Genomic DNA, 12,477 nt, shown 5'->3' on the forward strand with positions numbered 1-12,477 from the left:
CATTTGCAGATATTTTATAAGCCAACAAAGTACTAAACCAATCTTTTCTGCTCCTCCCCTGGCTGTTGTAGGCTTTACAGAGACTGAAGGTCAAGCAATGGCTCAACACTGTGCCAGTATTTCACATTTTTTAAGGCAAAGTAGTAAAAGGCTGTTACATCATTCATTCAGAAGACCAACCGCAGCCACAGCATCTATCACATGAAGCAGCCACGCAAAACACAACTAATTCTTAAAAGTAATCTGATGAATCAAAACAGATTCACCAAAAATGCCACATTTATGTGGGAAAAACAGTTAATGCAGACCAAGTGTTAATGTTGTTGCATTATTAAGGACATGAAAGGAACAGACACCTCAAGTCAGAAACTTCAAAAAATTTTAAGGACAAAAAGCATCATTTAATTAAGAGAAAATAAATTGTTTCTAGCATCCTCACAAAGTGACACAATTCAAAATTACATTTCAGGGTAATTATAGAAATACTCGTTCCTGTAACCACGAGCACCGTGTATGTATCTCGGTAGTGCTTCTATCCAGCAAATGCCAGCGACATCGCCTGATAAGCCTCTTTTGTCTGAGCAAATCCTTTGTAGAAAAGGGTACCTTGAGATGGTAAAATGCAATTGTAAACCATAAAAATTGGCAGGGACATTCAAGTGCAGATGCAGGCTCTGCATACTGAAGTGTAAAAGCGTCCCAAATGGTGCCCATAAAGCCCCGAGCAGCCCGGCCGGCAGAGCCGCGTCCACCGCCCAGCGCCGGGGCCCGGCGGCACAGCCCGGTGCCAGCGGGGGCAGCGCGCACCGACCCGTGCCGGGGACGGGGCACGGGGGGTGCGGCAGCGCCCGGGCCGCAACGCACACGGGTCACACGGGCACAAACACACTTCTTCGGGGAAAGAGGGCAAACGAGCAGGGAACAGCCCCGCTCCAGGAGGGGACCTGCTACAAGCGGAGGAGAGCCCCGCGCGTCCCCGCCCGCCGCAGCGCCGGCCCCGGGAGCGGCGGTGGGGCGGGCAGCACGCGCCGCCCGGCGCGGCCCTTTGTTGTGCCCCACGGCCAAGGAAAGTTGCGGCCGCCGGGAGCCCCGCGGCCCCGCAGGGAACCCCGCGGCCGCGACCGACCGCCGGCCCCGCCGGGGAGAGCGAGGCGGCGGAAGGGCGGCGGGCACAGCCCCCGGGACCGCGGGCACGGCGCTGCGGCACGGCCCGCGCCACACGGCCCCCGCGGCCCCGGCCCTGAGGGGCGCCTGCCCGGACCCCGCGCTCCACTCACCGTTGCGGGGCGGCCCCTTGGCGGCTGCGCGGGGCTCCGGGAGCTCCGCGGGCGGCTCCAGCTCCATGGCGGCGCCGGGGCCGCGCCGAGGCGCGGCGGGTCTCAGGGGCCCCGGCGGCCGCGCTGCCCCATGGCCGCTCCGGGCGCTGCTGACAGCCAGAGCCGCCGCTGCGGCCGCCGCGCTCGGGCCGGGCGCCCCGCCCTCCCGCGGGGCACGACGGGAAGCGTAGTCCGCCCGGCCGCCCGGATGTACCCGCGGGGCCGCCCCGCCCCCGCTGCGGCCCCGCCCCCCGCTGCGGCCCCGCCCCCCGCCGCGGCCCCGCCCCCCGCCGCGGCCCCGCCCCCGCTGCAGACCCGCCCCCCGCTGCGGCCCCGCCCGCCGGGCTCCGCCCGGGTCCCGTCTGGCTCGGCCGGGCCGGGGCAGCGGGATCGGCGGGGCGCTAGGGGCGGGGCGCTAGGGGGCACCCGCCGTCCGAGCCCGGATCGCTGCCTGCGGCACGGGGCGAGCCCAGCGCGGCACCGGGCACCCCGGGAGAGGGAATCGTCCGGGGCACCCGCCTCGACCGAGGAGGGCATCGGCCAGCCCGGGAAAGGAGTACCGGGCAGCCCGGGGAGGGAGCGGGCAGCCCCGGCACAGGGCACCGGGCAGCCCGCGGTACCGGAGAGCCCCGTCCGGGCCAGCAGCCGTCCCCGGTACAGGGAAAGGCCGGACGGCCCCGGGCGGGCAGCGGGCAGCTTCTCACGGGTGCGACCGCGCCACCCCCGCCTCCGCGGCGCCGTTCGCGGGGCCGGTGCCGCCGCCGGGACGGGACGGGACGGGGCGGGGCGGGGCGGAACGGGCAGGCGGGCGGGCGGGCGGCTCCTCCCCGTCGCCGGGCCGGGCCGGGCGGAGCGGGCGCTCGGTGCGGGCGCTCGGCGCCGCTCTCGCCATGCGGGCGCTGCTGCTCCCGGCGCTGCTGCTCCCGGCGCTGGCCGCGGCGCGCGGCGCCGCCACGGTAAGCACCGGTGGGACCGGGAGCGGGGGTGCGCCCGCCCACCGTGCCCCTGCGGGTGCCCGGGAGCGGGCGGGGGCAGCGCCCCCTCCCTGCGGGGCCGGTGCCGTCGGGACGGGCGGTGCCGGACGGCGCCGGTAAGGCCCCGGTGGCGGCAGCGGTCGCTGCTGTGCCCGGGCGGGCCCCGGGCCGTGCCGAGGCGGAGCGGACGGGGGGTGCCCGAGCACTCCGGCACCCCCGCGGGCAGGGCGGGCGGCACGAGCCCCGTCCCGGGCTAGCACCAGCACGGCAACCTACGCCGGGGACCGAAGACCGCGTCCCCGGGCACGGGCTCCCCGCTCTGGCGGGCAGAGCCGGTGTTTTCCTGCAGGAACAGATTTTGGGTCCCCTGGGAGAGCGGGGCGGCACAGCCCACGGAGCCGGAGCGTGGGACGGTCCCGGGCGAGGCCGGTGCGGTTCGGTGCCGGGCGCCCGACGCTGCGGGGGTTTCGCAGGGGGAATGTGTCGGGGGCTTGGAAGGTGCCCAAACCCCGGCGCTGTAGTGATGAGCTCTGCAATTAGCGTCTCCGTGCCAGAAAGAACAGCCCGGACAGGATTCCCCCGCGGAGCCGAGAGGAGCGCGGGAGCGGGACGGGGCAGCGTGCGGCAGCCGGGCCCTCCCCCGGGGCCGAGAGCCCTCGGGTCCAGCTCTCCCCATGGCTACTCTCCCGTGGGGTCCGTGTCGCAGCCGGGCCAGCCCAGGGTCCGGGACATGGGGACCCAGAGTAAGGGAAAGTGGTGGGAGCAGCCCCCAGGGAGTAAGGGCGATGATGCCAGGATCACTAAAGCGTTAAAGAGCTAAGATTTTTTCCAAGTCATTTGGTGGCACAAGATGAAAACGCAGCTGTTGTTTGCAACAGTTGGCGGGGAGTGGTGTCGGGGGGAGCCCCGTGCTAGGGTTCCCAGCAGGGTTTCAGGGTGACGCTGTCTGAAGGACTCTGGGATCTGCAGCCCGTGGACCCACGCAGTGCTGTCACCACCTCCCTCTGTCCCTCCTTGCAGGTGCTGCCTGCTGTACTGGGAGGTATTTTTCCAGTTCTTGCCGTTTGGATCAGATCCCATCAGTGGGCATGTGTGTGCCACCAAGTGTTTTGCATGGCTGTGTCCCTGTGACCAACATGGGACACCCGAGAAGCGCCTGCACCCAGGGCCTGGCCACCATCAGCCATGGCCAGCTCTGCCAGCCCCGCTCTGCCTCGGCTCCCCGTGCTGCAGAATGTGCCTAATGCACTGTGCCAAGCTTGGGAGGAGGAGGAAGAGGACAGTGACATGGTTTCCCTCCTGTGACAGGGACATGCCATCCAGCAGCTGTGCGAGAGGCGTGCAGCGCGACAGCGTGCTTATCAACACAGCATGTTTTCCTCCGAGACAAGTCCTCTGGCAGCAATCAAAGGACAGCTAAAAAGCTGGCCAAGGTTCATTGTCAAAGGTCCTGCTTTCTTCAAATAACAGCACAAACTCCATGCTCACATGGATGCTCTTGCAAGAGGTCCCAGAAACTAGTGAGGAACCCCTCAGCGAGGTGCAGGGATGCTGTCCCACGCCAGCCACGGCTGTGCAGCCTCATCGCAGAGCTGGGACCCAGCTGTGGAGGAGGGGCAGCACCCACCTGCCCGCACCCTGGGCTGGGGTCTGCAGCGAGCGGGGGGATTCAGGGACCTGCCAAAGAAACACCAGGAGACACCACAAAGGTTTATTGGAAAGCTATTAGATTTTGTCCCCAGGCAGCCGGGCAGCGTGCTGGCCTTCGGCAGGGGCTGCCTTATGCCCCTGCATCCCGACCCACCTGCACGCCGTCGGGGAGCGGGTCCCACCTGTGCTGGGGGTGCCGGTCTCTCCCGCACGGGGTCAGGGCACAGCCGGGTGCACCCAGCCAATGGACCGAGGCAGGATGACCCTTGCAGAATGGACTGTGTGGGGACCTTTTTTTAAGACTTCCTTGTTTATAACCTTTTCTGTATAAATAGGACATACGGTTCCTGTTTAAGGAAGCCGTTTAAAAGGCAGAACGAGGTTTAATGTTACTACCTCGCGTGAAGGCAGGCGGCTGCCCTGACTGGTGCACAGCGAGGCGCACACAGTCCTGGGAAGGCGCAGGCAGTCTCCCCCCGGCCCCCCAGCACCCACTCGCGCCTCGACCCGAGGTGAGCAGGTTTTTCTGTTGCTGGGCAGCCACGAGGCACCAGTGGCTGCCGGGTCCCTGGGCCGCTGCCTGCCTGCCCGGCCGGCTGCCCACGAGGCTGCACCCTGCCCGGGCCAGCGGCCGTTTGCTGGGACACAGGAGGGAAATGGCTCAAACCGGGAGGTCTCTGGGGAAGAGGTTCCCGCTTCGTGCCACAGGGCAGCCTCCATTTACTGGCCCCCCATGCTCTGCGCAGTGGGTACAGCCAGCGGTGGGGCTGCTTGGGGCACATATGCCACGCGTGGTTCTGGCCCGCTTGTGCCACACCTCAGCGGGACACGCGGGGCCGTGGTGCCAGCCGTGCCGCCCGCCGCGGCGCTGCCAAGGGTGGTGGGAGGGAACACACAGCCCGGGCCGCCCGCTCCCACGGGAAGGAGCTTCCAGCGCAGGCAGCTGCAGCCCTTCCCTGCGGAAGGTGCTGGCGGGCGGGGTCGCAGTGTGTCCCCGCTGGCAGGAACGCAGCATGTCCCTGCGGTCGGGCTGTGCCGCGGCGGTGGCTGCTGCCCCCGCGGTTGGTGCTCAAGGTGTTGGTGGGAATGGGGGACCCCAGCCAGGGGTTCATGTGGGGCTCCCTCGGGGGACACCAGGACCTCGTTCAGGGCTCCCATGCGGATGTGTGTGCACACCGGGACCTTGTGCAGCGCCGTGCATGTGGAGGGACAGAGGGACAGAGCTCACGGCAAGAACAGCAGCCTGGCTTGGGGGCCGGGGAGCTGCGGGGTGTGTGTGGAGGGGCCGGCAGCTCGCCGCCGGGCTGTGAATCGTCCTGCCTGTTTGCACAAGCCAGCATTGCCATGGGGAGGGCAGGGGGCCCAGGGAGCTGTGAGAGCCTGGAGACGTGGTGTTTGGGAAGGGGGTCCTGCTCCCTGCCGAGAGCTTCATTAGATGCTGTTCCATTTACAGCCCTCGGAACCGCCTGGTGTTTTCCTCCCACCCAGCTGGACCTTCGTTTCCCTTTGAAAGGGAAAGGCTTTTTTGAAATGCAAAATGCAGGAGGTTTTGCTGCCGCTTTAGGAAGGGCTGGGGGGAGCTGAGGGTCCCTGCGTGGGGGACTCTGCCCAGGGAAAGCCGCTGCCCGAGCGCCGCCAGCGCATCAGCCCGGTTGGGTGCAGGCAGGAGGGTGCCTGTGTGGCCGTGGGTGCTGCCGCAGGCGGGACGTCGGCCCTGTGCGCCTCTGCCCTTTCCCACACTGTGCTCGGGGAGGGTGGGAGAGCCAGTGCTAAGCTCATTTCCCAGCTCTGCCACCGTTCTGTTTCCCAGGGTGAGTCAGAGTATCCGTGGGCAGATCCTCTCCCTGGGGTCACTGTGCTGCCTCTCTCCTTTTCCCACCCCCCGGGTCCTTGGAGCAGGCACGTCCCCACACACGGGACGCCCAGCGCAGCCTGGCCACGCTCCTGCCAGCCCAGATGTCCCTCGGGGTGCACAGCTGGTGGCAGCGGGGGAGAGGGACCCAGCTCCCCATCCTGCTGCACAGGCGGTGCCTCAGCCTTTTCCCGAGCGCAGCGGGGGACAACAGTTCCTTATCTGCAGAAACCAACTGAAAAGCACCCTGGGCTCCATCGTCGCGTGAGTCAGGGCCATGTGCGGAAACAAGGGAGCCCTTGAGTGTGTGCCTCGGGCCATTGCGGGAGCTGCAGGAACCAGGCTCGCTCCGAGGTGGCTGCATGTCACCACGAACAACGAACCCTGTGTGGGCTCAGGGCTGTGGGTGCAGGGGGACGGGGGCGCTTCTGGCTCTCCTCATTGCTGTCCCTGCTCATTATCGCCTGGTCTTGCTTGGGTGGGATGCTGGGCTCACCAGCCACCCCACTGCCGCGTGTTCCCCCAGGCGCTGGGTGAGGCGGACCAGGTCCGGATGACCTCGGAGGGCTCCGACTGCCGCTGCAAGTGCATCCTGCGGCCGCTCAGCAAGGACGCCTGCAGCCGCGTCAGGAACGGCAGCGCGCGGGTGGAGGACTTCTACACGGTGGAGACGGTGAGCTCGGGGGCCGACTGCAAGTGCTCCTGCACCGCCCCCCCCTCCTCGCTCAACCCCTGTGAGAACGAGTGGAAGATGGAGAAGCTGAAGAAGCAGGCGCCCGAGCTCTTCAAGGTATCTGCAGGCATGGTGGGATGGTGAGCTGGGGCCAGAGACCCTCTCCCCACATGCAGGAGCCCATGCTGCCTGTCTCTGCCTGGCAGGTCCCAGGGCAACAGAGCGGTGTGGTTCCTGCGCCCCGTGAGTAGGGACGGGGACACGTGGGGGCATCCGCAGCAGCTGTGCATCCCTGCCCTGTGCCCCAGCTCCGGTTCTCCCTCTGCAGCTGCAGTCCATGGTGGACCTGCTGGAGGGAACGCTCTACAGCATGGACCTGATGAAGGTGCACTCCTACATCAATAAGGTGGTGGCCCAGATGAACACACTGGAGGAGGTGAGTGAGCTCCAGCGAGCGCCACCCCCGTGGCATGTCCTGTCTGGCTGCTCGGGACCGTCTGGGGCTATCGTGGGTTCCCCACGTGGGGCTGTGGGGCTTCACATCGCTCCTCTCCTCCAGACCATCAAGACCAACCTGAGCAGGGAGAACAACTTCATGAAGGAGAGTGTCCTGCACCTCAGCGACCAAATGAGACGCTATGAGAACTACTCCGACATCATGATGAGCATCAAGAAGGAGATCTCCAACCTGGGCTACCAGCTGCTGCAGAAGGACGCTGCCGCTGTCCCCGAGAGCAAGGCACAGGTACCCTCTGGGGACCCAGCACCCACGAGCGTATTGGGGTGCACCACACCGGCAGCCGAGGGCTGGTGCCCGTGCCTGCTGCCCGGCACGGTGACAGGGCAGGGGAGGGGAGGGGAGGGGGGCTGACTGGGCTGTGCCCCCCAGGACACGGCAGGCGGCCGAGAGAAGGAGGTGGGACGGTACCCCAGCACCCGCAAGACACTGGGGGACAGGCCGGCCCCCCGAGCACCCAAGGAGAAGCAGCTGAAGCCCGAGAAGCCCAAAAAGGATAACGTGAAGGCCAGGGCGGGCTCGCAGCCTACGTCCAAGCCCAAGCCGTCAGCGCACCAGCAAACCCTGGTCCGGGGCGTCACTTACTACAAGGCCGGGCAGGCGGGGGCAGCGGAGGGGGCCGGCAGCCGCGGTGAGTCCCTGGATGGGGCAGGGGTGCGGGGGGCTTGGGGCACCTTCCTGCCGAGGTGGAGGGCGAGGGGCTGCCCCCACAAATGTGCTGACCCCAAAACCCGTTCCCCCGCAGAGAGCGCTGCGAGGGGGCCGGCTGTGCCGGAGCGGCAGGAGGAGAGGGAGCCCCCGCCCCCCCCGGTCAAGGGCACCCCAGCTCAATCCATCGCGCGGGTGGAGACCCCCGTGCCCAGCGCCACGACTGCGCCCAGCACCGCCCTGTCCCCCCGCACCACCGCCCGCAGCCCCTCCGCCACCGGCCTCGGGCAGGGGGCTGACAGCACCAGGGGCCCCGAGGCACCAAACAGAGGTGGGTGACCAGGGGGACTGGGAGAGGGCACTGTGGTCAGGCTGGGCCAGCAATAGCCCTGCCATGGGGAAGGGCTTCCCCGCCCCGCTGCCTGGGGCAGGGGTGAGCCTTCCTCCTCCTCCTCCTCGGTACCCAGTGAAGGAGGTGGAGTGCGAAGGAACCATCGAGTCGGTGGATCCCCCCACGGAGCACCACAGCTACGGACGCAATGAGGGGGCCTGGATGAAGGACCCAGTGGCCAAGGACGACCGCATCTACGTCACCAACTACTATTATGGCAACAGCCTGGTGGAGTTCAGGAGCTTGGACAACTTCAAGCAGGGTGAGGGCTGGGGCGGAGCAGGCAAGGGGTCCGCTCCTCCGGGTGGGTGCCCAGCACCGGGCAGCACCGGCTGTGCTGGCTCCTGGGGTGGGGAGTGGATGGGGACCCGGAGGGGAGCACCCATGGGGCAGCAAGAGGGACACGAGTCCCCTGCTGCTGCCAGCGTGCTCGGGCCATCACACATGGGACCCCGGTGCTGCAAGGGGTCCCAACGCCTCTCCCGCCCACAGGCCGCTGGAGCAACCTCTACAAGCTGCCCTACAACTGGATCGGCACGGGGCACGTGGTGTACCGGGGGGCCTTCTACTACAACCGCGCCTTCACCAAGAACATCATCAAATATGACCTGAAGGAGCGGTACGTGGCGGGCTGGACGCTGCTCCACGACGTGGTGTACGAGGACACGACACCCTGGAAGTGGAGGGGCCACTCGGACATCGACTTCGCCGTGGACGAGAGCGGGCTCTGGGTCATCTACCCCTCCGTGGACTATGACTACTCGCAGCAGGAGGTGATCGTCCTGAGCCGACTGGACCCCGGGGACCTCTCGGTGCGCAGGGAGACCACCTGGAAGACGGGGCTGAAGCGCAACGCCTATGGGAACTGCTTCGTCATCTGCGGCATCCTCTACGCTGTGGACACCTACAGCCAGAAGGAAGGGCAGATCTCCTACGCCTTCGACACACACACGAACACGGAGGCAGAGCTGCGGCTGCCCTTCCTCAACCAGTACGCCTTCACCACGCAGGTCGACTACAACCCCAAGGAAAAGGTGCTCTACGCCTGGGACAACGGCCATCAGATGACGTACGGGCTCCGCTTCGTGGTCTGAGCGCTCGGCTGCGTCCCGGCTGCCCCCTTCCCCCCGCCACGCCGGGCCGGGGGTCCCATCGCAGCCCGGCCCCGGCTCCCCAGCTGGCCCAGGGCTGCGGTGAGCGCCCGGCTTCCACCCAAACCCTCCCACCCGCCGTGCCCGTCACCTGCGCCGTGCCTGCTTCACGCGGGGCAGGGCTGCAGGTAAGGGCAGCCCCCAGCAGACACCCCCACGACAACGTGGCCTCTGGGGCCATGGGGCTGCCCCACAGCCGGCAGCTCGGCCGGCATTGCCTTCCTGGGGATGCAGGAGAGGAGCCCAGCCCCACATCCCCGCGGCACCAGGAGGCAGCCGGGTCTGTGCCACCAGTGACACGGCAGCACCCGCCCCCACCACTGCGCCACGCACCCGCCTGCGCTGCACCCGGCCTGAGCACCGCTCCCGCACATCCCCACACCCCCTGGACCCTCCCTTGCTGTAACCACCAGCTGCCAGCGGTGCCAGTGCCTGACCAGCCCGGTGCCGGCTGCCGCGGCACGGTGCCCGCGCCTGCCCCGAGCCGCCGCGGTGCGGCCAGGGCCCCCTCGCTGCTGGGGCAGGAGGAGCAGCTGCAGCTGCCCATTGCTATTTTAGGAGACGTGATTAACATGCCTTTGCTTTTGCCGCTCGTTAGCTTATTATTTAAATGCATTCACCAGAGCCGGGTAGAATCCCCTCTCCTGGCAGCAGGCGCAGAGCAGCCTGCCCACAGTGCCAGGGGTGCCCTGCCTGCACCCCTGCCTGCACCCGGCATGGCGGGGGACCCTGCTGCCCTCCTGCTCTCTGCGGGGCAAGGGGCCGGGAGCACTTGGCTTGGTTTTGGTCATTTTAGACGTGAACAGTATTAAAAAAATAACAGATGTGAAACCGGGCTGCATGTGCTGTCGTTTCTCCCGAAGCCGGGCAGGGAGGAGCGGGCAGGGCGGGCACTCACCGTCCCTGTCCCGTGGCCAGCTGTGCCCAGGGTTTGCTGGCACACATGGCTGCCGTTCATTGCACGTCCGGCTGGCGCGGCTCCCCACGCCGAGCCCAGGGAGGGCACCCTGCGTCCTATGGCAGCGCCAGGCTGGGCAGCGCAGGGGCTGGTGACCCCGAGTGCAGACCTGGAGGGACAGGCCCCGCTGGGTCCTGGGGAAAAGGGGATTTGGCGTTTCCAGGTCTGAGCCACAGCCCGAGCAGCCGTGGGAGCGGAGCCGGCTGCGGGCAGAGCAGGGACGGGAGTGCAGAGCAGCTGCGCGTGGGCACGGCCGGAGCAGCTGCGCTGGCTCTGCTGCAGCGTTTGGCAAGTGTGGAGCTGCTGGGGGCCCCGTGAGAGCAGCCCCCACGGCCCGGCTCCTGCCTGTGTGTGCCAGGGCAGCCACCCCTCGGCCCCGGAGAGCCCCGCACACCGGGCCGGGTGTCCCTTCGGGCTGTGGCCGGGCTCCTCGTCCCGCAGAATTGTCACCGGGCAGCTGAGGCCAGTGTCCCAGGTACCCGGCACGGCTGAAATGTTTCCTACTGCAGAGAACCAAAGCTGGTGCTGGGCACAAGCAGCCCGGCATCCCCAGTCCTGCTCTGGCTCACGAAGGCACTGACCGTCCCTGCCTCTGCCCAGGCTTTGGCCCCACAACCCCGCGCTGCCGGTGCGGTGCGTCCCTCGCTTGGCCGCATGGCCCCTCCACGAGAAAGGACCGGGCTGACTTCCCCCCAGCTGGGTTCCTGCCAGGCTTTTATCTAGCAATCCCCAGCAAATCCCTGTCCAAACAATACAGATTTCTGACATTTTTTTGCGGTAAAGTAAACTCCCAGCACATCTCTAATTCCAGGGCTTTGTTGTTCTTCACAGGGGCTGCCGTGGCTCTGCCAGGCTGGGCTGCGGGACGCCCCTTCGCTCCCCGCGGGAGGAAAATGCGGGACGGGGTAATTAAACCCGCATGGCTGGAGGGCAGCGTCACCTCATTGCAGCCGTGGGGCCCCCTGCAAAAGCAGCACCCCTCTGAGAGCACACCCCTCACTGCTGCTAGCACCGTGATAACGAGAAGCTTTAAGTACACCCACATGACAGACATCTCATGAAATACATTCTCTCCCCTGGCCTTGCCCCTGAAACCTGCAGCCGTGTGCACCGGCTCGGGCGCAGCCCAGGGGCAGCTGGGCAGGGGGTGACACGGGGTGATGCGGGGGGACACGGAGGGATGCAGGGTGACGCAGGGTGACAGGGACAGTGAGCCTGCAGCAGACTGCGGTCTCAAGACTGCCGGACTCGGCAGCTCTGGGACACACAGAAGCCTCCCTCTCTCCCACCGCTGCCTGCGGGGACAGGGCTCAGATCTGTGTGTGGTGGGGGCTCCAGCCCCAGCAGCCCTTCCCCAGCGGGTCCTTGTCCTGGTCTCTGGTCCCGCGTTCCGCTCCTGGGCCCAGTGCAGACGAGGCAGGCTGGGGAGGACGGGGGTCCCCAAGCAGGACACGGTGGGGACACGCAGGTGGGGGCAGGATGGGCTCCCGCCGCGCCGGGCGCTGCTGACTTCCAGACATTCCTCCTGTGCGCGGCCAGCACCACCTCGGCTCATAACATGATTAAAAGATTAAAATCTCTCAGTTCAGCAGCAAGCAGCAAATGAAGCTTGAGACAGGGATGCTGAGGGACTGCGGTGCCTGAGGCCCCCGTGACGGCAACGCCAAGGGCGGCCGGGGCCATATGGGCGCGTGGTGCTGGCGCCACAGCCCTCCCTCCAGAAACCCGCTCCCGGTGAGGTCGGGCAGTGAAGCCCTAATCCCCCCCCCTCCCCTTCTCAGTTACCGGCTGGGTTGGTTTGTTTGTTTGTGGTGGTTTGGCCACAGTCCTGGCGGTCCTGCTGTCCACAGCAGCTCTGTGCCATGGCGCTGCCACCAGCCCTGCTCCAGGTGACATCCAGAGCCTGTCCCTTGGCACCTGCTGAGGGTGCACCAAAACCTTGGTCCTTGTTCCACCAGGTGCCAGCAGCCTGAGCTGGTGCAGCTGAACCCCCCCAGCTGCAGTTTGGTCCCACGGTGGGGCCCTGTGCCACAGTCACACAGCCCTTCCTTGGCCACGGAGACCCGAGAGCCGCCTGCCCTGGGGCTGCCGCGCTGGGACCGGCTGCGCTCGGAGCATCTGACGGGGGAATCGGGCCCTTCCCTCCGTTCTTATCTCCATCGGGGGCCAGTGACCCAGGGAACAAGGTGATGCGCGTCCGGCAGCAGGTGGGAGCAAGTCCTGGGGCTGTGCCCATATTGCAAACACACTTCAAAGCCGGAGCCAGCAGCACCGAGCGTCACAGGGATCTATTTTTATTGCCCTCCCTGAGCCTTCCCTCCACACGGTCCCTGCTGCCGGCAGGCCT

At 66.7% G+C, this 12,477-nt stretch overlaps 2 protein-coding genes across 6 annotated transcripts in view; one reads left to right on the plus strand and one right to left on the minus strand.

Annotated features, from left to right (window-relative positions):
* NR6A1 (nuclear receptor subfamily 6 group A member 1) overlaps positions 1-1,405 on the minus strand; it is a 73,183-nt gene extending 71,778 nt beyond the window's left edge. For all 3 annotated transcript variants that reach the window (XM_065648672.1, XM_065648671.1, XM_065648670.1), the window contains exon 1: positions 1,278-1,405. In XM_065648672.1, coding sequence (XP_065504744.1) covers positions 1,278-1,344 — 67 coding nt within the window. In that variant the 5' untranslated portion in view covers positions 1,345-1,405. The remainder of the gene's footprint in view (positions 1-1,277) is intronic.
* A 377-nt stretch (positions 1,406-1,782) lies between these two features.
* OLFML2A (olfactomedin like 2A) lies at positions 1,783-10,003 on the plus strand. Of its 3 annotated transcripts, none has more exons than XM_065648759.1 (8): positions 1,783-1,970; positions 6,319-6,582; positions 6,794-6,901; positions 7,025-7,210; positions 7,355-7,613; positions 7,728-7,961; positions 8,098-8,283; positions 8,514-10,003. In XM_065648759.1, exons 2-8 carry the CDS (start codon positions 6,346-6,348, stop codon positions 9,113-9,115), a joined length of 1,812 nt encoding a protein of 603 aa, XP_065504831.1. In that variant the 5' UTR covers positions 1,783-1,970; positions 6,319-6,345; the 3' UTR covers positions 9,116-10,003. The 3 variants fall into 3 exon arrangements, with proteins under 3 accessions (XP_065504831.1, XP_065504829.1, XP_065504830.1); XM_065648757.1 differs by lacking the exon at positions 1,783-1,970 and adding an exon at positions 2,167-2,272; XM_065648758.1 differs by lacking the exon at positions 1,783-1,970 and adding an exon at positions 6,040-6,056.
* Positions 10,004-12,477: the final 2,474 nt, after the last annotated feature.

Source organism: Caloenas nicobarica, chromosome 19 (genome assembly GCF_036013445.1).
Source record: "Caloenas nicobarica isolate bCalNic1 chromosome 19, bCalNic1.hap1, whole genome shotgun sequence".
NCBI lineage: Eukaryota > Metazoa > Chordata > Aves > Columbiformes > Columbidae > Caloenas > Caloenas nicobarica.

Bases quoted from the DNA above. Each gene is read 5' to 3' on its own strand.
- OLFML2A (XM_065648757.1), top strand. From the start codon at position 2,207: ATGCGGGCGCTGCTGCTCCCGGCGCTGCTGCTCCCGGCGCTGGCCGCG. The intron at 7,614-7,727 runs GTGAGTCCCTGG...GTTCCCCCGCAG, and splicing joins GGAGGGGGCCGGCAGCCGCG to AGAGCGCTGCGAGGGGGCCG. The intron at 7,962-8,097 runs GTGGGTGACCAG...CTCGGTACCCAG, and splicing joins CCCCGAGGCACCAAACAGAG to TGAAGGAGGTGGAGTGCGAA.